Genomic DNA, 27,221 nt, shown 5'->3' with positions numbered 1-27,221 from the left:
AGGTGACCAGAAGATCTTTGGACTTGGGACATGGGGGCTGCATGGGAATGAGGTCAGCTGGAAACAGGTGGTAACGTAGGAGGAGTAGGAGGAGAGAAAAATCACAGAAACATGCTCAGCACGGGGAGGGGTGACTTCAAGGGGGTGCATCCCCTACCCGAGACCCCCTCCATACCCTCTACATCCTCTGGTTCTTGTCTCTTCTCAACCTTTTACTCACTTTGCCACCATGCTCAAAATACAATCTCCCATAAACGCAGTTCCTAGAACCGAGGCTTCTGCAGCCTACACATTTGCAACTGTAGTTGCATGATTGACAGAACAGTATCCAGGAAGATAAAGATTACAGGTCCCAAGGGCCAAACATGCCTTTAGCCCACCCCCAGGGAAAAGCATTGTGAGGGGGAATCTCAGAATCTGAAGAGCATCACAAGCATGTATGGTAGCATTATTCAGTCATGCTCAGCTACCCCAGACAACATAGGGGCCACTTGTACAGAGGATAGAGGTGAGAAGAAGTCATCTTTCAAACCCCCTGCACATGAAGAAGAAGCATCCTGTGCCCACACCTCAAAACTCTTGTTCATAGAGAGCTGTGGACTATACTCAGCCAGGGTCATCTATGCTGTGCCAAGGGTCTGGAGCAGGTGCAGCTTGGGGGTGCAGCTGGAGTTTTTCCTTGACAAACTCAAAACACGGAGGTTTAGAATGAGCTAAAAATCGCAGACACCTGAAAAATAGGTGTACTTGAAGAGTAAGCACTTGGTAGGCCCCTCCTGGCTTCACGTCCCAGGGAAATAAAGACCATGTCCAACACCCACACAAGGCCAAGGTCAGCTCCTCACAGCAGCTGCCCTGGGACAGCCCAATAGGACTGGTGCAGTGGATGTGTAGTTTGGAGAGTGGTGTTCTTTCTGGGAAGCACATACTGCTTAGTAAGAGAACCCAGAGAACTTCAGGATGTACTGAAGAAAAGCAGCAGGTGTAGGCTGTGAGCGCCAAGTCCACTCACAGATGCTTCATGAGAGAAGACTATGGGCAGCTTGGGCTTCTGAGGCCACTGGGATGAGCATCATAGAGAGAGTAGCAATCAGCCTCCTGGCACATTGTTTTGGACCAAAACACTCCTGTCCACATACTGCCATAAACTTCAAGGTGTCACCCTGGAGGAAGAGGAGAACACTTTGAGGTCTGCTCTGCTGTATCTTAGGAAAATGAGCATGTATTTCTTATACCTCAGGCTTAGTTACAGAATAAATAGGTTTAATGTCTAACTGAACTTGACATTCTGGGAGTCCTGCAGGTCCTATGAAGCATTTGGCCTAACCTCAGGTAGGCTGGTAGATGCGGGTATTGAAGATGGACTCTGCAGTAGGCAGGAACTTGATGCCAGTTAGCAATTAACTGGGCTTCTTTAAATACATGGAGAAGTGCCTGGAGGAGAGGCTACCAGCTCCAGCTTCCTCAGTCCAGCAGAGATTCCAGAGGGCCTACTGGATTAGTGTGCTGCAAGGTGCCCACTGTATACCCCCACCTCCCAGCCTTACACAGCGTGACTGCTCGGCATGGCACAGGCCTCAGGGATGGACCCACTTGTGGACATGGAAGAAGAAAGGCCCAAGTGGGATAACAAGCTCCAGTACCTCCTGAGCTGCATCGGCTTTGCTGTGGGGCTGGGTAACATATGGAGGTTCCCCTACCTGTGCCAGACCTACGGGGGAGGTAAGCCGCTGCTCACACCACGCCCTCACTCCAGCTTGTTCTGCCCTTGAGTGGCAACTATCTCTTCTTGGAAATTATATTTTGCCATTATCCAAATAATAGCCTAGTGTCTCTGAGTCAGTCCTGGTATCCAACCTTCTGGGGTCTTGAATAAGGGTAGAATGTGGCACCATTGCTGCGGATCGCATCATGCCTTTGTCCTGGATGCAAGCAGCAGACTCTGGGTTCCCATCACCACCTTGGACTCAGGGTTGATTTCTTCCTGGTTCTTTGCATAATATTATAGCAAGTTGCTTGACTTTACCAATGATTCACCCTCAAAGCAGCAGGCCCTTTGCACAGCACAGGTCTGCAGGACACCTAGGACTGTGAACACTATTTTATTGATCATTAAACTACCTACGAGTGTCTATTACTTAGTAAAGGAGCCAAGTTGTATACCCCCCCACATACACACACACAGAGCCTCCCTCCCTCAGACAGCCATTTCCTTTCATATAGCTACAACTTCAGGGCAGTCACACTGATATCTCTATACTAGGAGTGCAGGAGGATGCAGACAGGCTTGAGAGCTAACATGGAACGTCTCCCAGTAGGACAATTGTGACTTTGTGGGATCAGGCTGACCTGTTTCCCCAAATTTTCTTAGCTCTGTGTGTGTGTGTGTGTGTGTGTGTGTGTGTGTGTGTGTGCCAGAGGACAACATCAGCTGTTGTTTCTCAGGTGCTGTCTATCTTGCTTTTTGATACATGATCTCTCACTGACCTGGAATTTGCCAAGTAGGCTTTGGTGGGCTGTCCAGCAAGCTATGGAGATCTATCTCTGTCTCTGTCTCTGTCTGTCTGTCTGTTTCTCTATCTCTGTCTCCAGAGCTGAGATTACAAGTGTGCACAACCATGTCCAGCTCTTTACATAGATTCTGGAATTTGAACTCAGATCCTCAAGCTCGCAAGGCAAACATTTTAACCACTAGGCTATATCCTCAGCCTACAAGATACTACCATGAAAAATAAGTAACAAAGGCTGTAAGGTCTGGTGGGATCTCCATGTCACTCTGCCGCCCCCCTCTCTGGTGGGATTACCCAAATGCATGCTGGGAACAAAACTTGCACTTAGACTGTTGTGCGCACTGCGTAAATGTCGTCATTTGTTAACCACACTGGTCAGCTGCAGGCATCTGGGGCTATCCGCTCCCTCGTCCTTGCAGGGGCCTTCCTCATTCCTTATTTCATCGCTCTGGTCTTTGAGGGGATCCCACTTTTCTACATCGAGCTTGCCATCGGCCAGCGCCTACGAAGGGGCAGCATTGGAGTGTGGAAGACCATTTCCCCCTACCTTGGTGGTGTAGGTATGCTCCCTTCCCAGCCCATGCCGCCGCTCAGGCTCCTTGAGGACCTCTTCATTGGGGGGTGGGGCACACTTATGCTGAGGGACATGGTGGGCATAGGAAAACAGGGCAACGATTGTTAGAAAGATGCAGAAGCTGCTGTGGCAGGTCACGTTTAAGGGGAGGGTTCCATTTTATTCTCTGCCTGGCCTTGGGTGAATTACTGTGTTTGCAGGCCTGGGCTGTTTCTCAGTGTCCTTCCTAGTCAGCCTGTACTACAACACCGTTCTTCTGTGGGTCCTATGGTTCTTCCTCAACTCCTTCCAATACCCTCTGCCCTGGAGCACATGCCCATTGGATCTCAACAGAACAGGTGAGAACCCAGGGGAACTTGGAGGTTCCATGTGTGGCACTGGACAGATGCAGGTGGAGATGCAGAGTGTATACCTCAGGTTTCTCTCCTGAAGGGCATGTTTGAAAGCCAGTCCTTCAGCTCCAGTCTTGGCCTCTGACTACCTGATCAGCCAAGAGCCATCTGGACAGATTTGTTCAGAGAGAGGCCCTGGCCTCTTGCAGAGTTCTTCATCTTAGCTTTGGTACCAAGGGAAGGTTCCTGGGACTGAGGAGATAAATAGTTGATAAAGTGCTTCCCTTACAAGCATGAGGATCTGAGTGTGATCCCCAGAACTCATGTTGCATGTGGTGGTGCGTGCTTACAATCCCAGTGCTGGGAAGACAGAGAAAGAAATATCCCTGGGGCTCACTGACTAGTCAGCCTAGCCTAATTGATGAATGTCAGGCCAATGAAGGATCCTGTCTCACAGAAGATGGATGGCATTTCTAATAACGATACCCAAAGTTATCCTTTGCCCTCTATGCACACATGTACACACACCACATCCACACATATATACACATACGTACATACATGGACACACACACACACACACACACACACACACACACACACACACACACGCGCGCGCGCGAGCCTCCTGAGCCCAAAAGGGAGGCAGTATAAACAGCCCAAGTAGCCCTTTCGAGAGCAGCTTGAGTGACAGGCCAGCTGTGGAGGGCCTGCCATGCTGGCACCTACAGTTCATGGATAATGCTTAGGGCGTGACATGGACTGTCTCCCACTTCTGTGACTAGCCAGTAACAGTGCTCTTGGCTCCAGGTTTTGTGCAGGAGTGCCAGAGCAGTGGCACTGTGAGCTACTTCTGGTACCGGCAGACTCTGAACATTACATCTGACATCAACAACACAGGCACTATCCAGTGGAAGCTGTTCCTCTGCCTGATAGCCTGCTGGGCAACTGTGTACCTGTGTGTCATCAGAGGCATCGAGAGCACAGGGAAGGTGAGCTGCACTGCCTGCACACTGTGTGTGAGGAGCTTGTGTGCCAGAGATGCTCTCTAGAACTGACCCCTCCTGGTTACTGCTTCCTTCTCCTGGTCCTGCCTGCCCTGGAACTGACCTATATCTAATGGGGACTGACTTTCTTCTGTGTGTTCACACAGCGTGTCCGCCCTCCTCTGTGTGTGTATGTTGAATGTGTGCTCTTATTGACAGCATCCTACTGGGTCTCTGTCATCTCACCCTGACCACTTTTGCCTTACTGGGGTGTTTAGACTATTCACACCTAATGTCTGTGACTGGTAGTTTTCTGTGGGTCCTGTCAACCTCTGTTCCCATTGCTCTTTCTCTGGGAAGTTACATCCCACATGCCCTCCTTGGATTGCTACAGAGCTGCCAAGAGCACCAACTGATCCACCCCCATCCCGCCCCTACTCAAGGGCTACTGACCCCATATAACCCGTGTCTTTAAGACCCTCTTTCTGTTTCTCTCCCCCTTCTCCCTCCCTGGCCTGGCACTGCTTTTGCTTCTAAAGTATTAATAGCACAAGCATTGTCTGGCTCTGCTATGAACAGGTGATTGTCTTTCAGAGACAGAGAAACCCCCCCCCCACACACACACACATACCGGTCGTCATGTACAGGTTGTGTTTAGGTGGTCATTTAGACCCTCACGCCCTGGTCCTGCCTCTGAATGCTGGCTGCAAAGCTTCTGCACAGAATCCACACAGCCTGTCATGTTCTCAGCAAGCTCTTGAAAATGTACCAGCAGGTCCTATGGTCTGTCTCATAGGGCTTAGGCACACACAGAAACTATTGTCCCTTGCAGATCCCTTCCACATGGACACTTACTGAGCAGAAGCTTGAAATACCAGCTGAGGACCAGTGCTGGCCCAGAGGAGGAGGGGAGAGTGTAGACAGGGCCTAGCCCTGTGGCCAGCTGGAGTATCAGGGGAAAGAGGATGGTACAGAGAGGACACTGGCCACATACCAACGAGCCTAGAAAGAGGAATTGGAGGGAATTTGAAGAGGGGCTCAGAAGGATACAAGTCAGAAACAAGGCCGCCCAAGGAAGATGGAGGAACCCATAGCCATTGCAGAAGGGAGGCATAGCAGGAGGAGGCGGGAAGGCAGCTGTGGAGGGAGCGGCTGTGGGCTGTGGAAGAGGAGGGGATTGAAGGCAGGAGTCTGGGACCTAAGAAGGAGGAGGTTGGGGGATGTGAACAAAGGCTGGAAATGGGTGAGGAGAGGAGGAGGCTGAGGGGTGGGGAAGGGAAGAAAAAGCCTGAGGAGGGGACCTCTTTGTGGGAACTAATCCTTGTTTTTGAGAGAGACCTGTATGTCCTAGGACCTCAATGCTTACCTCAGTTGACTCCACGGGGCACAAATGTAAAAATGGAGCTACACATGATGTTGGTCCTGAGTCCAAATCATGAGCCTGAACTTGCCTTGACCCTACATCCCCAAGTAACCACTGCTGGCCCCAGAGTACTGGGCGATGAGTCCCGGGCGTCTACTCAGCTGCTCTTACAAAGGCTTTTTTGTGACACATGCCAGTCCACATTTCATTCTATGTTGTCCTCAGGCAATCTACTTTACAGCCTTGTTCCCTTACCTGGTGCTAACCATCTTCCTCATCAGAGGTCTGACTCTGCCTGGAGCAACAGAGGGCTTGGCCTACCTGTTTACTCCTAATGTGAGTAGGACCTTATGCACCTAGGTATCTTGGCCAGGGAATGTTGTAAGTAAGGCTTGCCAAGGCAATGCAGAGTTAAGGCACCCACAGGGATCAGGGGGAGGGGAGCTTCATAGCTAGATGAAGCATGCAAATCTTCCATCTGGGACAAGCAGATAACTGAGTGGGGAGCCACATGACAGAAGTTGAGGTTCAATTGATTGTAGTGCTGGGGGAGGCTGACTGGGGACCAGGTGCCCCACACCTGGATCAGGTACTGACTGCTGCCCTGCTCCCCATAACAGGGAGATACAAGACTCAGGAGGCCTGTACCTAGAGCCTGTGACCTTTCTAGATAACCCTAAGATCCTGGGAATTTTCCAACACACTTCTCCTAGTGTGAGCATCAGACAAAGAGTGTATATAGATAGTTCCTACCCCTCAGAGCACCTCCAGGTACCCCAGTGCCAGGCCTAGGAGGGTAAAGACTCAAAGCCCTGGGTCTGCAAGTTCTTGAGTCAGGGCCTTGTCAGAGTCATGTCAGAACTGGGTCGGGTGCTACTCCCAGGCCTGCTCACTTCTGAGATGTGAGAACAAATGACACCCTCCTGCTTATGAGTGTACCAAATGTTATAGAATAGTCAGATGGACAAGCTGGAATTGTCTGCCCACTGCATTAACAAGGCCACCCCCGTTCATTCCAGATGAAGATTCTTCAGAACCCACGGGTGTGGCTGGATGCAGCCACACAGATTTTTTTCTCCCTGTCCCTGGCCTTTGGAGGACATATTGCTTTTGCAAGCTACAACTCGCCCAGGTATGCAGCCTATTTGGGGTGTGGATGCCTTTATAGCCTCAGTATTGAGCCAGCAATTCTGAGACAGACACAGCAAATTGGAATCACACTGTTGGATAAGGGGAACCTCCTGTGAACTCCAAGTGGGAAGTTCATTCTGAATAGAGGCTTTTTAAAGACTTCCTGGATAACTATTACTGTATTACTGAAGATAATGCAGGATATCCTCTAAAGGATGCCATATTGGTCCTTGATGGCAGTGTCTAGACTCTACTAAGTACTCAGGTCACCCAAGGCTGAACAGGAATGTAAGTGGCACACTACAAAAGCAATTGAAGATACTTCAAGAATTTGGCACCCATTTTGAAACATCAAGCACTGCAATGGGAAGTCATGTGCCATGTGCCACAGCAGACCACGGTCAGGTCCCAAAGAATATGAGGATTTCACAAGTTATCTCGACACAGTGGCCAATAGCCTGAAGTTGATCAGGAAGTATTTTTGGGTGGACTTTATGTGAGGCTGGGGTTCAGGAGAATCCCTGCCATAGTGACTATCAGGGAATTGTGCATGAGTTCCCTTCTGTCATGATCTCCAGTTTTGCTTTTGGTTATGGCTGACATGGATGGGCAGCTTCACTTTCTTCATGACTTATTTTAAATTACTTTTTATTTTTATTAACTTATTTTTACATGTGTGGGTGTTTTGCCTATTGTACATACATGGGTGCCTGGTGCCTGAAGAGGTCAGAAGAGGCCAGATCTCCTGAAACTGATGTTACAGATGTTTGTAGGTGCTGAGAACTTAAGTTCAGTCCTCTGCTAGAACAACACGTATTCTTAGCCACTGAGCTATCTCCCCAGGTCCAGCAACTTCAATTTTGGTGACAGCATTCATATGTCTTTCACACTGGTCAGGATGCTGGCCAAAATGTGCAAAACATATACATGGACCATAAACACATATATGTAGTATTAAACTTGCTGGTCTGGTGATGACACACACATAGAAGCTGCTGCCAGATACCCAGTCTACACATAGCATCCAGGGTGCAGTGCTACTAAGCTAAGCCACTGGGGCACACTATGACAGACTCTAACAAACCAATTTATGTGGTCGTCTACCTTTCTGTAGGACAGAGGAGGTCTTTGAGTGTTTGTAATAGCTTACTGGCCTGAATTCACTCGAAGTGCATTCTCCTTGGAGGGTAGTCTCAAAACCCTGCATTCATACCCACCACCCCATTAATGCCCAGACCCTTGGTGGTTCCGAGCTGGGTTGTAGTGGAGGAGTGTGGAGAAAGGCTGAAGTCATCCTGGGAGCATGAGCTCACCCCACCCCCACCCCATATCCTCCAGGTTCAGAGTGAGCATGCCTCAGGCTATGGAGGTGCTAAGGAGGGAATCGTTCCCATTTCCTCCCATAGGAAGCCTGGTTCTGACCTAGAAAGTCCCATGATGGCCATGTGCTTGTGTCCAGGAACAATTGTGAGAAGGATGCCGTGACCATTGCCCTGGTCAACAGCATGACCTCCCTGTATGCATCCATCACCATCTTCTCCATCATGGGATTCAAGGCGACCAATGACTATGGGAGGTGCCTGGACAGGTGAGCATAGGTGCTGTACTGGGGCTTTACAGGGCAAAGTCATCAGACAGATGCCCACACTGGAATCCACATACACACAGAATGTGTGGACATGTCCTACTTCCTCAGGATCATGAGATGAACAGTGTCCTCTGAAAGTTCCTGTCCACTGGCAACCTCAGAATGTGGCTTTAATAGAAAGCAATTGTTGATGGAAGTAAGATAGGAATTGAGATAAGGTAATCCTGGAGTAGGGTGATCCTAAAGCAATGATAGATGTCCTTATGAGCCAGAAATAGACACAGAAGAGACAGCTGTGACATAGAGGGTAGAGGCTACAATGCTACTGAGCAATGCCTATGGCCACTGAGTTCTAGAAGAGGCATACATTGCTTTTCTCATCACTGTGTCAAAAATACCTGACAGAAATAACTTACAAAAAGAGTTTATTTTGCTCATGATTTTAGATTCTAACATTTAGAAAGTTCAGTCCATGTTCTTTTGGCCTCATATTCTTGAGTTGAAAGAACATCAGAATAGTAAGAGTGTGTGTTTAGATTCCTCAACTCATTTTGAATAGGCATCAAATTAATAAAAAGGGATCCAGAGATAAGTTTTCCCAAGGATACACTTCCAGTGACTTACTTCCTCCTTAAGTTTCTAGAACCTTCAAAACAGCACTGACAGCATGGGATCAGGCTTTCACATACAACTATATGTGGGATGCTTTCTATTTCAACCATTACATTCCACCTCTGCCCCCAAAGACACATTGCTATTTCACAATGAAAAATACATTCAGTCTATCTCCAAGCATCCTCAAAGTCTCAACAGTTGTAACGTTGCTTGAAAGTTGAAGTTCAAAGTCTCTTCTGAAAATGACACAAACTCCTAGCTGTAAGCAACTGTAACATCAGCCAAAGCAAGACCAAAAACTAGAAAAGACAAAAAAGTGAAATCCTGCATCTCTGTGTCTGGTACACAGCACACGTGGTAGTGGGAAATCCTGCATCTGTGTCTGGTACAGAGGACATGTGGTAGTGGGAAATCCTGCATCTGTGTCTGGTACACAGCACACATGGTAGTGGGAAATCCTGCATCTCTGTCTGGTACACAGGACATGTGGTAGTGGGAAATCCTGCATCTGTGTCTGGCACACAGCACACATGGTAGTGGGAAATCCTGCATCTGTGTCTGGCACACAGCACACATGGTAGTGGGAAATCCTGCATCTGTGTCTGGCACACAGCACAAATGGTAGTGGGAAATCCTGCATCTGTGTCTGGTACACAGGGCATGTAGTAGTGGGAAATCCTGCATCTGTGTCTGGTACATAGCACACGTGGTAGTGGGAAATCCTGCATCTGTGTCTGGCACATAGCACACGTGGTAGTGGGAAATCCTGCATCTGTGTCTGGCACACAGCACACATGGTAGTGGGAAATCCTGCATCTGTGTCTGGTACAGAGGACACATGGTAGTGGGAAATCCTGCATCTGTGTCTGGAACACAGCACACATGGTAGGAATGAGCTCCAAGAGGCTTTGGCAGCCCTGCTTCCACGGCCTTGCTAGTTGTAGCTCGTACGACCTTTTCTTGTTCTAGTTCTACTTGTAGTCTGCAGCTTTCCTTAGCAGAAACGCCACATTCTTGGTATCTCCAACATCTTGAGGTTCCCACGGCAACTTAGGCTTCACCTTCCCACCTTCCCACCTTCCCACCTTCCCACTTCCCACCTTCTTCCCACCTTCCCACCTTCCCACCTTCCCACCTTCTTCCCACCTTCCCACCTTCCCACACTGTCTCCTCAGCAGCTGCCTGCAGGAACTGTTACCTCATTTCATTGCCTGGATCCCCAGACTTCCCTTAGAATTCTGGGCAGAAGTCTTAACTGCGCTATAACTCCTATATTTTATATGTCTGTAAAGCGGCATCAAGTGTCTGATGCCAAAGTCTGCTACCTCCTTACTGCCAGATCCTTCACTGATGAGGCGGGAATCTGACTCTTCCTCATTCGTGCCCACAGAAGAGGTGCCCCTAGTCTCGGTCCATAGGTGCAAACAGCCTCCCTTGTCCAAAGCTGGCCAGACACAGGCATCCATGGGACATCAAAGTGTCTAGAAAGAATGGAGTTCTCGTCTGGGTGCTGCTATTTGTTCCGGAACTTCCCTGGAACGTTGGAACACTTGTTGGCCATTGTAGAGCTCTCAGCCCCATCCTCACCAGACTTTTTCTGCTCCTGCAGAAACATCTTGAGCCTCATCAATGAGTTCGACTTTCCAGAGCTTAGCATCTCCAGAGATGAGTACCCAGCTGTCCTCATGTACCTAAATGCCACTCAGGCTGAGAGATTGGCCCAACTCCCCCTGAAGACCTGCCATCTGGAAGACTTTCTGGATAAGGTATCCACAGGGATAGGACAGGAGGGCTGTCACTAGGAAACCAGGGCCACATAGGGAGAATGCTGAGCAGCAAAAGGCTAGGGACCACAGACAAGCACCTCAGTCCATCTGCATCTGGCAGACAGGACAACTTTAGTATGACAACATTGTTGGGACACAGAACATGGAGGAAGTAGCCACAGCCTTGTCATAGATGCCATGGATGCTGGGGATCCATAGGCACCAGCCTAGGGATGACCACTCAGGGGGAAGATTCTCAGGGCAGTAGTTCCTGGCCCCTGACCCCAAGGCCATAGAGTCCCTGCTTAACTGCTCAATATTTCTTATTCAAGAAGAAAAGCTCCCTTCCCTCAGAAGTGTGTCTGTGGCCTGTTTTCCCAGAAAGGCAGGGTAGCACTTCTGACACCAGAAGGCAGGTGTGTATATAGGTCATGGTGTGGAGTGTGTACATGTCACAGTATGGGACACACAAGTTATGGTGGGTGTGGAGTTGCACATATGTGATGCTGTGGGGCATGCACATGTCACAGTAGAGGGTATGCCTATGTCATGGTGTGAGGCATGCATGTATCATAGTGTAGAGTACACATGTGTCATAGTGAGCATATATATGCGTCATGGTGTGGGTGCATGTGTTACAGTGTAGGTATATATGTATCACAATGAAGGTATGCATGTGTTACAGTGTGAAGCACAGGCATGCCACCATGTAGGGCACATGTGTCATGGTATGCATTGTGTATATGTTATGGTGAGCACACACGTCAGTGTGTATGCACACGTGTCACTGTGTGAGATGTGTACATGGTACAGTGGAGCATATTCAGGCAAAGGTATGGATGGAAGCACATGTGTGTGTGTATGTGTTATGATATAAGTTGTGTGCTGTGTACATGACCCCAGCATAGCCTCTGTGTTGCAGAGTGCCTCAGGGCCAGGCCTGGCATTCATCGTTTTCACAGAAGCTGTCCTGCACATGCCAGGTGCTTCTGTGTGGTCTGTGCTCTTCTTTGGGATGCTGTTCACACTGGGTCTGTCCTCCATGTTTGGGAACATGGAGAGTGTTATCACACCAGTATTTGACTTGGGGATCTTACCCAGAGGTATCCCTAAAGAAGCCATAACTGGTAAGTAGATGGGTGGAGGGCCTGTCCCCACTGTCCACCCTGGCCTTTTGTCCATCCTGTGCACTGTTCAATTATCCATTTGGAAACAGAGCTCTGGGGCCCATGTCTTGTGGAAGGCTGGGCCAGGCTGACCTCTAGAGGTTGGGAAACCCCAATGGCCCTGGGTTGGGGAACAGTGAGAAGGAAAGATTGGGGGAAGGAAGATAGGAGTGGGAGAAGAGGGGAGAAGGAAGAGCTGGATTTTCCCTCCCCCATCGCTAGCAGGTCTGCTGCCTGGTAAAGTACTGAGAGGGATGGGGGAGAAAGGAACCAAGGTATGGAATCAAGGAAACATGAAAAGCCTGCTGCCTGGGGCCTCCTGGCCTCCACCACACTCTCACCCTGCCTTTGTCCCCAGGGATGGTCTGCCTTGTCTGTTTCCTCTCGGCCATCTGCTTCACACTGCAGTCTGGGAACTATTGGTTGGAGATCTTTGACAGTTTTGCAGCTTCTTTGAATTTGATCATTTTTGCCTTCATGGAGGTGGTTGGGGTCATTTACGTTTATGGGATGAAGCGGTAAGCCAATCCCATGCCCTATCTCAGGGCAGAGCAGGAAATGGAGTTGGTGGTGCAGCTGTACTCACAGTTGTCCAGATCCTGGGGAAAACTCTGAGATGGTACTCTAAGATCTAGGGTGGGCTCAGGGTGCCCACTGTTGTTGATTTTAAAGGATGGGCTGTCCAATGAGGCCACACAAGGGAGCCTGAGCCAGTGTCTTCTGCAGGTTCTGTGATGACATTGAGTGGATGACTGGGCGGCGGCCCAGCCTCTACTGGCAGGTGACATGGAGGGTGGTGAGCCCTACCCTGCTGTTCAGCATCTTCCTGTCCTACATCATTCTTCTGTCCCAGAGACCACCCAGCTACAAAGCCTGGAACCCACAATATGTAGGTCCTTCCCATGAGGCTGTGGGGATTCCTCAGGCTTGACCTAGCATCCATGGTTCTACCCTTGGCTTAGATGATCTACACCTGGTAGTGTAGTCTGACCACTCTGGTAACTGGGGGTCTAGGTATGTAGATAGATGGTTATCTATAAGGCCTGAGGATGCTGGCATTCTAAGGCAGGGGCTTTGGTAAGCAGAATGTAGATCTCAGTGGTGTCTAGACTCTAGGGCAGTGGTTCTCAACCTGTGGGTCACAATCTTTTGGGGTAAAATGACATTACTATTCATAAAAGTAACAAAATTATAGTTATGAAGTAGCAATGAAAAAATTTATGGTTGGGGGTCACCACAACATGCAATTAAAGGATCACAGCATTAGGAAGATTGAGAACCATTGCTTTAGGCACATCATAGGTCCCACTAGACTCTTTCTTAGAGACATGGCCTCATTTCACTGTCTGGGTGCTTCAGGGCAAGCATCCAGAAAACTGCTCAGTTTCTACCTATGTCAAGATAAATGATGGACAGAGGGTGTCTTATGACTATTAATATGGCCCTAGGCTTTTCACAGTCTCCCAAGGTGGGCTAGTCCCTTCTAGCTGTAACTCTTAGCCTTTACTCAACTACCTGGCCCTTAGAGGCACACATACATAGTTCCAAACTTCACCTGCATCTGTGTCTTTCATCATGAGAGCAATCCTCTCTAAGTCCATGCTAAAGAGAGACCCCAGCAGAGCAGCAGGGACCTGTAAAGGAGGCTGTACACTTGGAAAGTTTCCATGAGAACTGTCCTATTAGATGTACCTTCTACTTGCTCATGAAAACATACAGGGAGCATCTGAAAGTTGGGTGGGTGGTGTTGCCATATCCTAGAGGAGGAAGATGGGGACCCAGAGCGACAGTTGTACAAAGCTGGCATTTTGATGGTTCCCACCCTCAGGAGGGGCTGGGGTAAAGGAAGTCCTGGCCAAGCGTCTTTCATTTTCCCCAGAATCTGTGTGCTCACTGTGGTTTCAGGAAGTGGGGAGCAAAGTTGCCACTTCACTTAACTTGGTGGTGGTCAAGGATCAGCCTGGTTCCACTTGGAAATGGGTGGTGTAGGCCCTGCTGGGACATATATCTGACCATGCCCTTCTGTCCCCACAGGAACATTTCCCCTCAAGAGAGGAGAAGCTCTACCCTGGCTGGGTGCAGATCACCTGTGTGCTCTTGTCCTTCCTGCCCTCACTGTGGGTCCCAGCAGTTGCTCTGGCTCATCTATTGTACCAGCGCAGGCAGAGGTGGAAGGATACACATCTGGAAAGTGGTCTCAAGCCACAGGAGAGCAGAGGCTGCTGAAGGGCAGAGCCAGGGTAGACCAGGGTGGGGAGGTAGACTTGTGCTACTCAGACCTAGCCTCATTACACTCTGTCTCCGACTGAGACCACGTGATTATTGCTTTCCCAGTTTTCAGTATGGTGGAAGATTCATAGGTTCAGGGTAGCTTCATGTCCAATGGGCATCTGTGTGATGCTGTTCCTCCAAATCTAGGTTCCACAGAGTGCAATCTGTGTGGACATCACTTCCCCCTGAAATCCATGCTGAGTGGGGAAGCCCTGAGTGTACTTAGTTGGCAGTGGCAGGACTGTGGAATCCACTTTCTATGAGTGGTCTCTACATTACTAATTCCAGAAGCCCAGGCCTACTGCTGGTCTTCAAAGGAGAGCTGAGCTCAGTGGGAGGAAACGGACAGGCAGGAGACCTCTTCCTCCTCCCTATCAGCCTGAAGTTACCACATCTGTGAAGAGACCCACAAGTGCAGATTAGAAACCACTAGAGAACTCTCATCACATGTCTACAACCCGTGTCACAGGGGTGGGGGGAGACGGTCACAAGCCATACCTATTGTTTTGTTTTGGTTTTGGTTTTGGGTTTTGGTTTTTTGAGGCAGGGTTTCTCTGTGTAGTTTTGGGCCTTTCCTGGAATTTGCTTTGGAGACCAGGCTGGCCTCAAACTCACAGAGATCCGCCTGGCTCTGCCTCCCGAGTGCTGGGATTACAGGTGTGTGCCACCACCGCCTGGTGATTATTTTTGTTTTTTAAGCATCTAATTTTTGCTTGTCAAGAAAGAGCAGAAAGGCTACTGGTCAGTCAGATTCTACTCTCTCGTGAGAGTGATAATCATTTTTTCACTCACATCTGTTCATTCACTGTGACACTTCACTGCCCAGTCCTCTGCAGCCTTCAGGCAAAGCCATGGCTTCAGATTCACAGAAGGGCTCTTTTCTCAGTCCCTCAGTGCCCAGAGACTCCCTCCTTTCTCCCTCCTCTTGTTTTCTGCCCCTTATATCAATACTGTGAAATCAGGGTCATCTTTGAAGCCTGGAGCCCTGGACAAAGATGTCCACTTCTGATTAGTCCCCAGAGAGCTATCTACACCAACTGGTGGCTTTGTGATGTCAGTAACTGCCCAGACACAACAGACCATGGTGTCTTGAAGGAGATCGCGCCAGATATGCTGTTCATGATGCTGACATTTTAAGTAAGAAAGGTTTATGTGTGAAAATCTGTCTTAATGGAAGCCATCTTTGTCTGGCCAGCTCAGATCAAAGTAAACACAGAGGTTTCTGGGGCTCTTCACCTGCAGATCCGCTAAGCACTACACATGGAATGAATCCCAGGGTGCCCAACCCAAAGGGCTCAAGCGGACCAAGAGTTAAATCCTGACCTTGGTCCAGCATCCTGGACTGTGACAACTGTCCATGCCCACCCATTCTGCCATTGATAAATGCTCTTGAGAAGCAGGGATGTTAAGAGTCACCTATCTTTACACAAGGCAAATTTTATGTCCATATTGTGTTTTAAAAATACGTAGGGTGTTGTAGGGGCCTATTGTTAGGGGAAAATTTTTGGTGTAGAACATCACAAAAGTGGCATGGGCTCTGCCAGTACCTTGGAAGAATATGCTTTCTGCCAGGAGCTGAAATGAAAGCATATGTAACCTGGATCCTGGAGCCCAGAACATGGAGTCCTGCTTAGTTACAGAGAACAAGGGTTTGAGTGCTCATGTCTTTAGAGCAATCCATCTTGCACACATTCTTGATGCAGCTATGAGAATATCTGCACAGAAGGGATGATGGCAAGAGGCATGTCCAATGAGTGGTTGGTAGGTGGACATACAGACAGATGGGCAGTCCAAAACAGCAGAGGCACACCAGCCTCTGTCAAACAGACTGGTTGTTGGGAGCCTCTGGTGAGTGCTTTGGAAATTGGGATGGCTACCAAAGCACTATCCAAGAAGAAGTGAACAGGGGCCCAGACGGCAGAGCAAAGGTGAGTGGTCTGAGCCTGCATGGCCATACCTACATGCAACGTACCCTCAAGTTGATCCTGCCCTTGAGAAAAACATAGGCTAGGCCTGCCCAGTAAGACTGGACCACAAGACCTACAACTTGCAGGAACACACCACTTCTCAGGGCAACAGTGTCAGCTTGGAAATTAAGCTGCTATGAATAGCCTGTCAACTCTGAGATGGACATAGTGTCCGTGTCTTCCTCAGCCACAGAAGCCCTCCCTTCTCTCAGTATTTTTCTTGCACCTAGCTCTATCCTACAACTAAGGTTAGGAGTATACTTGGAGAGGTGTTCCTCTACACTCTAGGGTGAAAGCTTATTCTGTAGTACAGGTGATCCTGAGAATACATGCTCAGTCAAGCCAACTTGCTTTATGAGAAGCAGCCCCTCTTACAATAGGTGGAACTGGAACTCATTGTGAAAGGCACCACCACTGTGGCTAGGGAGTGAGTTTTCCCAGGGGACTATCTGAAGTAGATGCAATCTCAGGCTGTTGTGTCTTATCACAGAGAACAAGTTTCACTTGGGTCCTTTCTGTCATGCTTGTGTGAAGCAAGGACCTGGCCCTGCTGCATTTCAACTGCAGGAGAAGAGACTGCGGGAGTCACCTTCCTTACAGCATCATTGCAGGGGATATATCCCAGCCATGCAGGGATACATAACATAAACTCTACCAACCCCGGATGTGCCTCCAATTCCTGCATCCTTGGTGAACAGAGTTTAGCCTAAAGAGGTGCATCCCACCCCTCAGTTTGAGGACACCCCCCCCCCCCAGCAGCCTGGGCCACCTGGGAGTTTGTGAGCTGCAGTCACCTCATCACCCTCATCACCCTGTCAGTGTCTGTATCCTGCTGAGGTTAGGGGGTGGCATTTAGGAAGGGTAAGAGGGCCTGTCCGACTTTGTGGGCCCCTGCTCTGGCTGGGCTACAGAACTGGGGTTCCCTTTGGGTTCTCAGTCTCATTAGTAAAATAATTAAAAATAGACTCAGAAGGCAGCTTGAGGACATTTTTTATTCAAGTTTGAGAGGAAAAACAATACAAGCAAGAAGAAATTCCCAGCAGCTGCCAGAGGAGGGGAGATGGTGAAGTTATGCCTTTTCTTTTCTTTTCTTTCTTTTTTTTTTTGAGCTGAGGATTGAACCCAGGGCCTTGAGCTTGCTAGGCAAGCGCTCTACCACTGAGCTAAATCCCCAACCTGAAGTTATGTCTTTTAAACTAGGCATGGATGTAGAGAAACAGGAAAAGCCCAGACTATCAGGGAAAGCACGTTTAGAAGTGCCAAGCTGCAGATCTGAATTTGTGGGTATTTGATTCTAGGATTGCTTCAGGAATATGTGCCTGGAAATAGAGAGACAGCTTGCTATGAAAGGGAGAGCACTCCTAAGAACGAGACTATGCCAGTGAGCTTGGAAAAGAGCACTTGAGCAAGTGGCCCATGACTCTCTATTGGACATTTCTGTAACACACAGCTCTCCCAAGTTTGTGTATCACTGAACATGATCCATTCCTGAGAAAAAGTTCAAGTGAAGGACTCCAGTCTTCCTCTGCAAAATAGCTTCTTTCCCATGTTAATCTTAATGTTTCAATCCTGTCCCTGTCTCTTGCCACAGGTCCTCACACTGGTCCCCAGATCCTGAGAACAAGCCCTGAGTTTGTCTTCTCACGTGTTGCCATAACAAATTCCTGAAAATCAGAAGCTATTCCTAAACATACCTGTACTCTTACTGCCGCAGAGGCCCAGAGTGTGAATCAGGTCTCACTGGGCCATGGCTGAGGTGTGCTGGGCAGCACCTGTCCTTAGTTAGTCTGGTTGATAGTGCCTTCATTATTGGGTTCGGCCCTTTCCTCCAGCTCAAAGACTACAGTGGCTGGTTTAGTCTTTCTATAACCCAATTCTACTCAGCATTCCCTCTTACTAACTCCTGTGATGATCTCAGACCCACCCAGAAAAACAGAGTGATTCATATCTTCAGGTCAGCAGATCTTCACTCCATCTGTAACCATAGCCGCATTTCATGATCAGGCAGCATAGTCAGTTTCTGGGGACCAACACATCTTTGTTGTCATTTTCCTGCTCACCATAAGTGTGCTTGGCTTATGTCAACTTGACACAAGTGAAAATCATTCGAGGGAAGGTAACCTCAATTAAGAAAATTCATCCAGCTGGCTGCTGGTGACACACACCTTTAATCCCAGCACTTTAATCTCAGGCAGAGGCAGGTAGATCTCTATGAGTCCAAGGCCAGCATGGTCTACAGAGAGTTCTAGAATAGCCATGGCTACACAGAGAAACCCTGCCTTGAAAAACTGAAAAAAAGAAAAGAAAATTCATCCATACAACTGGGCTGTAGGCAAGCCTGTAGGGCATTTTCTTAATTAGTGATTGATGTGGGAGGGCCCAGTCCATTGTGGGTGGGGACACCCCTGGGCTGGTGTCTTAGTTCTATAAGAAAACAGACTGAGTAAGCTGTCAGAAGCGAGCCAGTAAGCAGCACTCTTCACGGCCTCTGCATCAGCTCCTGCCTCTAGGTTCCTGAAGTCCATCCAGTGAACTCCCTTTAGTTCTATGGTATCCTTCGCAAGTGAACATCTAGGTACGAGTATTGAGCCCAGTGTGTGGGTGTCCAAAGAAAGGCAAGAAGGAGCCCTTATCCTGCAGGAAGCTTATGACTGGTTCCATTGACATTGCTTTCTCATGCTCAAATCCTCATTCCTGTTCTTCTCTGATTCTGTGTGCATGCTTGCAGAGGTCACAGAACAATCTTAATTGTCCATTCTCAGAAGCCATCCCCATTTAAAAAGTTATTTTTAATTTGATTTTTAGATAGGGTCTCTCACTGGCCTAGAACTCACCAAGCAGGTTAGGCATCTAGGGAGCCCCAAGGATTCATTTGTTTCTACCTTGACAGTTCTGGGATTACAAGCATGCACCACCACACCTGACTTCCTCACAGGGGTTCTACACTTGCAAGGGAACACACACCACCACTACCACCACACCAATAAGTTTCAGCTCAGATCTAGGAGAACCCCCAAATTATATTCCCCATTGCCTTTTTTATTTCCCCCGGGGCAGATCTGGCAGTCTCCACAGTAACTGAAGAAAGAACTCAGCAACTCATGAGTTGGGGCCCATTAGGACGTGAACCTTTATCGAGGACTTAACAATTTGGTAGGAATACAAGTGGTCTTGAGGATGGCTGGAACTAGATGAACATGGCTAGAGATAAGATGCTGGCACCTAGTGGATTGGCTGATGACATGATATTACTGGCACACCAGAGAGGCCTGAGTGTGCCCAGCCCAGGTGGAAGATTTCTAGTCTCCTGCTGAGCTGTGACCTTGGATCCTGGGATTTCCCAACCCTATTTTGATCTCTTTACTGAGTGTCCTCTGCCCTGGGACTGGGTTGGTTCCAGCAGGCTGGCTGTCAAGATCCCCAAACATACACCCTCCATATGGAAGTTCCAGGAGCCTGGGTGCATTTATGATCCACTCCCTGGACTTAGCTCTGCTGTAAAAGCCTTCGGCTTAGTCACTTGGATGCACTAAAAGGCAGCAGGATGAACAAGGCACTGTCATAAGGCCAGCTGGGGCCAATTAGGCTGCATCAGCGCTGGGGCTGAGATCCCTGTCCAAGGTACAGTTTCTGTGGTCCCACCAGTGATATCCCAGAAGCTTCCAGAACTACTCAAAGCTAATTGGTTGTGACTAAGAGCTCAGTGAATCCAGCTCAGTCAGTCCATTTGGAAGCTGGGAGCAGGAAAGTGGGGAGATGTTCTTACACCTCTTTGCCCTTTATGCTGGTCTTCCTGCTCCCTATGTTAGCCTCAGGCTGTCTGTTGAACAACCTTTGTCTAGCTCTACTGAGAGCAGCCTTCTCTCTGGAGGGATCTGCTGTGCTGGTCTGCAGGGACAGGTTCAACAGAGTAGACAGGAGGGCCCTAGCTGCCTGTCTGAGGACAAACCCACCCTAGGTGTTCCTATAAACTCCTTACTATAGGGGCCCATGGCACAAAAGCAGGGGTGAGGCCCAGGCTAGATTCACCAGAGGCTCCCAGAGATTGCTACCCTTCAGCCCCATATCTTTGCTCATACCTTGGATTATACTGCTATGGCCTTATCCTGTATTTTCCCCACCCACCTACACATTCCAACTTGACTCTGAACAGAGCTTGAGGCTGTCTGCTCTACCCTGGAGCCAGAGCAAGGAAGAACTGTGTACATTGTTGTTTTTGGTCAGTTCTTTGTTTAGGTAGCCTTATGTTGACATATCATGGGTATAGCCACCCTGCCATTTCTAGGAGACAAAAGTCTCCGTTTACCTGGTCCTCTGGCTCTTACAGTCTTCCTGGCTCTTACCCCGCGAGGAACACGTCCCGAACACGACAAATCCACAGAAGAGTTTTTATTAAAGAGGATAGAGAAGATGTGACAGGCCTGTGTGAAGCACACACGTGAGTGAGGAGAGGAGAGAAGAGGAGGAGAGGAGAGAGAGGAGAAGAGAGAAGAGAAGAGACCTGTGCAACATGACGCCGGCTTTTTAAAGAGTGAGCCGTGCATGCATACAGGACCGCATGTGGCTACTCCACACATGTGCGTAGATTACATGGCCCCGTGCGCCCGCTTTACGCAACCATGTAAAGCCACAGAGTCCTAGTCACACAAGATGTTCTGACCTGGAAATGGCTATTTTGAACCGGAAATAACTAGGCGGTCCTCCAGGCAAGCCCAACTGTGTGGACATGTTGTGATTTCCTATCACTGTCCCCTCATTCATTATGTTCCCTAAGACTTAGGTTACAACAGGGGTTGTGTTGTAGAGGAATACACTGGGGCTGGGTACTCCATGATCACTTGTTTTCAGCATTCATCTAGTTGTGGATTTCTGTAATGTTACCTATCTGCTGCAAACATTCTTTGATGAGGGGTGAGCACTACACTTATCTTTGGGTATAAGGATACATATTTAGCATGCAGTTAGAAATTATGCTGGTTTAGCAAAATGGCCAAATTAAGTTCTTAGATCCATAGTCTCACTAACCCCAGAGAGTTGGCTAAATTTCCAGTACTAGGCATGATTTCCCTCCTATTGAGTGGGCTTTAAAACAAATAAGATAGCTCCTGGTTACTGCCAAGATATGCATGTCCCTGTTGCATCTTTATGGAAAATGCTGTCTTTTCTCCAGTGTATATTTTTGGTACCTTTGCTAAATATCAGATGGCTGTATTTCATGCACTCATACTTGGATTTTCTATTTTGTTTTGTTGATCTACATGTCTGTTTTTGTGCTACTTTACTATAGCTCTGTAATATAGCTTGAAATCTAGAATGGTAATCTCCCCAGCATTGTTTTTTTGCTCGGGATTGTTTTGGCTATCTGGGGTCTTTTGTGGTTCCACATGAATTTTAGCATTTTTTCTATTTCTCTGAATAATGTTGTGGGTTTTTTTTACTGAGCTTGTATTGATTGCATCTGTAAACTGCCTTTAGAATGGTTATATTTTCACAATATTAATTTTACTAATTGGTTAACATGGGAAGTTTTTCTGTCTTCTAATGTCTTCCTTAATCTATTTCTTCAGAGATTTAAAATTTTCATTGTAGGGGTCTTTCATCTCCTTTGTTAGGTTGTCATGATCTGAACGGCCTTTATACGTTCATATATTTGAATGTTGGGTCCCTAGTTGGTGGAACTGTTTGAAAGGGTTAGGAGATAAGGCTTTGTTGGAGAAGGTGTGTCACTAGGGGTGGGCTTTGAGATTTTAAAAGCTCATACCAGACCTAGTCTCCTCTTTTCTCTCCAGTCTCTTTGTCTGGTACTTGTGGATCCGGATGTGAGCCCTCAGCTACTACTCCAGCGCCATGCCTGTCTCCCAGCTGTCATGCTCCCTGCCATGATGTTCATGGACTTACCCTCTGAAACTGTAAACAAGACTCCAAATAAATGCCTTTCTTTATAAGTTGCTTTGATCATGGTGTTTCTTCACAGCAATAGAACAGTAATTAAGACAGAAGTTGGTACCAGGGACTGGGGTATTGCTGTGACAGGCCTGACCATGCCGTTGTCTGGAGAAAAATGAAAGACTTTGGGACTTCGGACTAGAAAATCAGTTAAATACTGTAAGTGGAGCTTAATGGGATGTCCTAGTCGGAGCACGGTGCTGAGACATGTATTGTTGAGAGCAATATGGATTGTGGAGGCCCAGATCAAGAGGTTCTAGAGAGGGACAAGAACAGTAGCCAGGCTACAGACCATTCTTAGGGTATTTTATCAAACAATGTGGCTACTTTTTGTCCCTGTCCTAAAAATCTGCCTGAGGCTAAATTGAAGAGTTTTGAAATAATGTCACTGGTAGAGGAGATTTCAAGATAATCTAATATTGACTGGGTCACATGGTTATTAGTGACCATTCTTACGTAGAACTACAATGAAAAAGAAGAGGGGTTAAAAAAACATACAAACACAGTTTGAGGGGACAAGGAACACCAAGAAATGCAACGCTGGAGCCAAGCCTTGTGCTCAGAGATGAGAAGTTAAAAGAAAGGCCTGATAATAAACGGAGTAAAGGGCGTGGTATCTTCAGGGAAAAACTCCACCTAGCTAACCCGTAATCTCTGAAAGGCAAAGGCTGAAGGCCATCTGAAAACAAAAACCATCAACAGGTCCACGCTTGTGCACATGTAAGTCATGGAGGGGCCCAGGTTTCAGCCCAAGAAAGCAGAAGAACTTGGCAGCACCAGCCATGACATTAACAAGGAAAATGCAAGTGGAAAGGGGTTGTGGGATCTTCCTCTGCAGTTAAGAAAAGCAGCTGAGGCCAAGCATGTGGCAGGGGAGTCCCTGCATGGAGGCCCCGAGAGGCCATTACATGAAGGTGAAATCTGAATTGCACTGGAGACCCCAAGATGTTGGAAATGTCACAGCCATGGGATACCTGCAAGGAGAGCTGCAGACAGGGTGTGGAACCAGCCCAAAGGAAAGAAGTTGCTGCAGTCAACAAAGCTGAAAGGAGTTGGAGGTATGAAGAGACATCTAATAAGCGTCTTGACATTGGGCACAGAGATACAGAATTTTCCCTGTGGGGTTTGGTTTTGCTTTGGTCCAGTATTTCCTTACTATGTCCCATTTCCTCTATTTTTGGAATGGAAAAATATATTCTATGCCATTGTGTTGGAAATATGTAATTTGTTTTTTGGTTTTATAAGGGGCTACTGCCTTGAGTCTCAGAAGAGACTTTGGCTTTTAGACTGTGGAGGACTATTGGGACTTTTGAGTTGGACTGAATGCTTCTGTGGGATGTTTTGTATGCCATGAATGTGTTGCTCTGATTGGTTGATAGATAGTCAATAGCCAGGCAGGAAGTATAGGTGGGGTAAACAGACAAGGAGAATTCTGGGAACAGGAAGGCTGAGTAAGCAGACACCAGCCTGCAGTCCAGGGAGCAGCATGTAATGGCACACAGGTAAAACCACGGAACATGTGGCAACATATAGATGAACAGAAATGGGTTGAGTTTAAATATAAGAGCTAGTCAGTGGAAAGCCTGAGCTAATGGCCAAACAGTTATAATTAATATAAGCCTCTGTGTGTTTATTTGTGGGACACAAGTGGGAGAGATGTGTCCTGACTGCTAGCAGGCCAGGACACGGAAGAGCTCTTACTACAGAATGCATTTTGCATTGTGATATGGCTACAAGCCTATGTGGGCCCAGGAGTGGAATGTGGTGCTGTTGGTATGAACGAGAATGCCCCATAGGCTCATTTATCTGAATGTTTGGTTCCCAGTTGGTAGAACTGGATCAGGAGGTGTGGCCTCATTGGAGGAGGTGTGTCACTGGGAGCAGACTTTGAGGTTTTATAAGACTCCTACCAGTGCAAACTTGTACAGCCACTATGGTAATCAACATGGCAGTTCCTCAGAAAGTTGGGAATTGATCTACCTCGAGATCCAGCTATACTGCTTTTAGGCATATACCCAAAGGATGCTTCAAGGACACTTGCTCAATCATTTTCATTACTGCTCTATTCATAATAGCCAGAAACTAGAAACAACCTAGATGTCTCTAGAAGAAGGATAGGCCTTTAACACACTTTCTGCCTCCTCTTCATCAGGGTTCCCTGAGGTTTGAGGGGAGGGATTTGATGAAGACATCCCATTTAGGTCTGTGTTCCAAGGACTTTCTCTCTGCATAATGTCTGGCTGCAGAAGAACGGATAAACAAAACATGGTGCATTTACACAATGGAGTATTATTCAGCCATGTTTTAAATAGACATCATGGAATTCTTAGGTAAATGGACAGAACTAGAAAAAAAAAAGACAAATACGGTATGTATTCACTTATGTGTTGGTATTAGCTATGAAGTCAATGATAATCAGCTCCAATCTGTAGGACCACAGACGTTAGGTGTAGAGGAAGGGGTACACATGGGTCTCCCTGGGATGGGGAAATAGAATATATTTTACAGGTGGACTGGGTGCAGAGGGGAACAGGAACAGAATGATCAGGTGGGGACAGGGAGAGATAGGGCTGAGGGAAGGAATTCAAGGAGAGATGGTTGGAATTGAGGTGCATTTAAGGGATGGTATGGAAACCTAGCGCAGTGGGAACTTCCTAAAATACTGAAGATGATCCTAACGAAGTCTCCTAATAATGGGGAAACAGTCCCAACTGGCTATCTCTTGTCACCAAATGAGGCTTCCAGTACTGGGACTACAATGCATTCAACTGAGCTATATTGCTCAAGGGGGGGTCCTATAGAAATCCCCAAACAACCCAGGCTGTTGCTAAGACAATGGGTTGTTCTCTGCAAACTGACAGCAAGGCTCCACTGCTGAGGACAACACCCACAAAATGCACTGAATATGGAGAGGTTGAGTTGATGCCTACATAGAACCTTTGTCCCTATGCTCTAGTGTCTTTGGTGCAAGAAGGTATTCTGCAGGCCACCAAAAGAGAAATTTTAGCACCCACCCAGCCATAAAACCCTTGACCTACAATCTGTCCTGTAAGATATGATCAGGCAATGGTGGCATAGAACTTGGGGGAGTGGCCAACCAATGTCTGATTTGACTTAAGGCCCACTTCACAAGATGGAACTCATACCCAACCCTGCTTGGGTGACCAAGAACCAGAGACTAGATAGCTTGGAGATCTAGGGCAAAACCAAATAATACTGGTTTTAAAAAAGTATCAATAAAATGACTCCTAGTGATATTCTGCTATACTCATAGATCAGTGCCTTATTCAGTCATCATCAGAGAAACTTCCTCCTGCAGCAGAAGGGAGCAGATGCAGACCTACAACCAGACATTATACAGACAAGTCACTGGAACACACAGCCCTAAATGGGATGTCTTCATCAAATCCCTCCCCTCAAACCTCAGGGAACCTGAGAAAGAGGAAGCAGAAAATGTGTTAAAAGCCAGAGGGAATAGAGGACACCAGAAGAACAAAGGCCCCTGAATTAACTAAGGGAGTCTCATATAAACCTACGAAGACTGCACAGGGCCAGCATGGGTCTGCACCAGGTCCTCAGCTTGCAGCTTAGTATTTGTATGGACCTGAGTGTGTGAATGAGTGGGTCTCTGATTCTTGTATCTGTTCTTGGGGGCTCTTTTCCTTTTGTTGAGTTGCCCTGTCCAGCCTCCATGCAATGGCTTTTGTTTTATTTTATTTTATCATGTTTGGTGGCATTTCTTAGAAGTCTGTTCTTTTCTTTTTTTTTGCTGGAGCTGAGGACCGAACCCAGGGCCTTGCGTTTGCTAGGCAAGAGCTCTACCACTGAGCTAAATCCCCAACCCTGTTCTTTTCTAATAGAGACAGAAAGGGATCCAGCAGGAGGGGAGGTGTGGGCAAACTGAAGGGAGTAGAGGCAGGGGACTATAATCAAGATATGTACTGTATGAAAAAAGAATCTATTTTCAATAAAAGGGAAAAATGAAAAAAAAAAACGTTTAAAAAATAAAAGGAAGAGCAAAAGGAAGAAGATAAGACTTTAGTTGTGTGGGCTGAGCAAAGGGTTTAGTCTCAAAGATGGAAGACTCACAAAATTTGAAGGAAGGATTAGGTTACAATGAAAACGTTTATGCATAGGACATGGACAGGCAGTTTGAACGGGGCTTTGTGATGCATAGTGTGGAACCAGTGGTTAATAACTCAGGAAACAAGCTAGGGAACAGTGGCAGAGGCATTTAGTCCTAGCACTTGGAGGCAGAAGCAGGTGGATCTAGGTGAGTTTGAGGCCAGCCTAGTTTACATAGTGAGTTCTGGGACAGCCAAGATCTATATCATGAGGCCTTGTCTTGAAACAAACAAAACAAAACAAAACAAAAACCAAAGGGGGCGGAAATCAGAAAGCATGAGTAGAAGTCTTTTTGAGTGGGACTTCAATCAAGTATGATAACAAACAACAATTTCATGATTTCCTCTTTATTTGCGCATGACTCCTGCCTGGTTCAGTACTATATGTCACCCTGTCAGTGATCTCAGTAGATAATCACAGTGATTACTGTCAAATGCTGCCAAGGAATCTTAGCTTCGAGAACTTATGAAATGTTCCCAGTGTGATTTCAACTTTCACCACTGTCTTAAGTATTTGTCAGACTATCACTGAAAATTAAAGTGGACTCTGAGAATACTGTAAAAAATAAAATAAAAATAGAAGACTCCCACCCTTTCCCAGTTAACCCTCTTTGCCTTGTACTTGTGGATCAAGATATAAACTCTCAGCTACTGCTCCAATGGAAAAACTCTGCTTATATAAGTGGCCTTGGTCATGTGTTTTATCACAGCAATAGAAAAGTCACTGAGACATGCAGTCACCTGAATGTAATTTAGGTTCCTGGCTGTCCCAGTTAGGGTTTCTATTGCTGTAAATATGACCATGGCAGGTCTTATAAAGAAAAACATTCAACTGGGGGTGGCTTGACTTATAGTTTCAGAGGAGGTTTAGTCCATTATCAT

At 47.4% G+C, this 27,221-nt stretch overlaps 1 protein-coding gene across 2 annotated transcripts; it reads left to right on the top strand.

Moving 5' to 3' along the window:
- Positions 1-1,565: 1,565 nt before the first annotated feature.
- Slc6a18 (solute carrier family 6 member 18) lies at positions 1,566-14,257 on the top strand. Of its 2 annotated transcripts, none has more exons than XM_036207466.1 (12): positions 1,566-1,722; positions 2,930-3,070; positions 3,285-3,422; positions 4,227-4,408; positions 5,991-6,101; positions 6,785-6,897; positions 8,356-8,484; positions 10,709-10,865; positions 11,788-11,983; positions 12,411-12,549; positions 12,758-12,920; positions 14,066-14,257. In XM_036207466.1, exons 1-12 carry the CDS (start codon positions 1,566-1,568, stop codon positions 14,255-14,257), a joined length of 1,818 nt encoding a protein of 605 aa, XP_036063359.1. The 2 variants fall into 2 exon arrangements, with proteins under 2 accessions (XP_036063359.1, XP_036063358.1); XM_036207465.1 differs by having other exon boundaries at positions 11,788-11,992; positions 12,390-12,549.
- Positions 14,258-27,221: the final 12,964 nt, after the last annotated feature.

This window comes from Onychomys torridus, chromosome 15 (genome assembly GCF_903995425.1).
Source record: "Onychomys torridus chromosome 15, mOncTor1.1, whole genome shotgun sequence".
NCBI classification, from domain to species: domain Eukaryota; kingdom Metazoa; phylum Chordata; class Mammalia; order Rodentia; family Cricetidae; genus Onychomys; species Onychomys torridus.
Note: the sequence above shows the minus strand (reverse complement) of the source record. Positions and strands in the feature narration are given on the sequence as shown.

Coding starts and splice junctions, on each gene's coding strand:
- Slc6a18 (XM_036207465.1), top strand. CDS start 1,566: ATGGCACAGGCCTCAGGGATGGACCCACTTGTGGACATGGAAGAAGAA. Junction 11,993..12,389: donor CCCTAAAGAAGCCATAACTG/GTAAGTAGATGG, acceptor CTTTGTCCCCAG/GGATGGTCTGCCTTGTCTGT. Junction 12,921..14,065: donor AAGCCTGGAACCCACAATAT/GTAGGTCCTTCC, acceptor CTGTCCCCACAG/GAACATTTCCCCTCAAGAGA.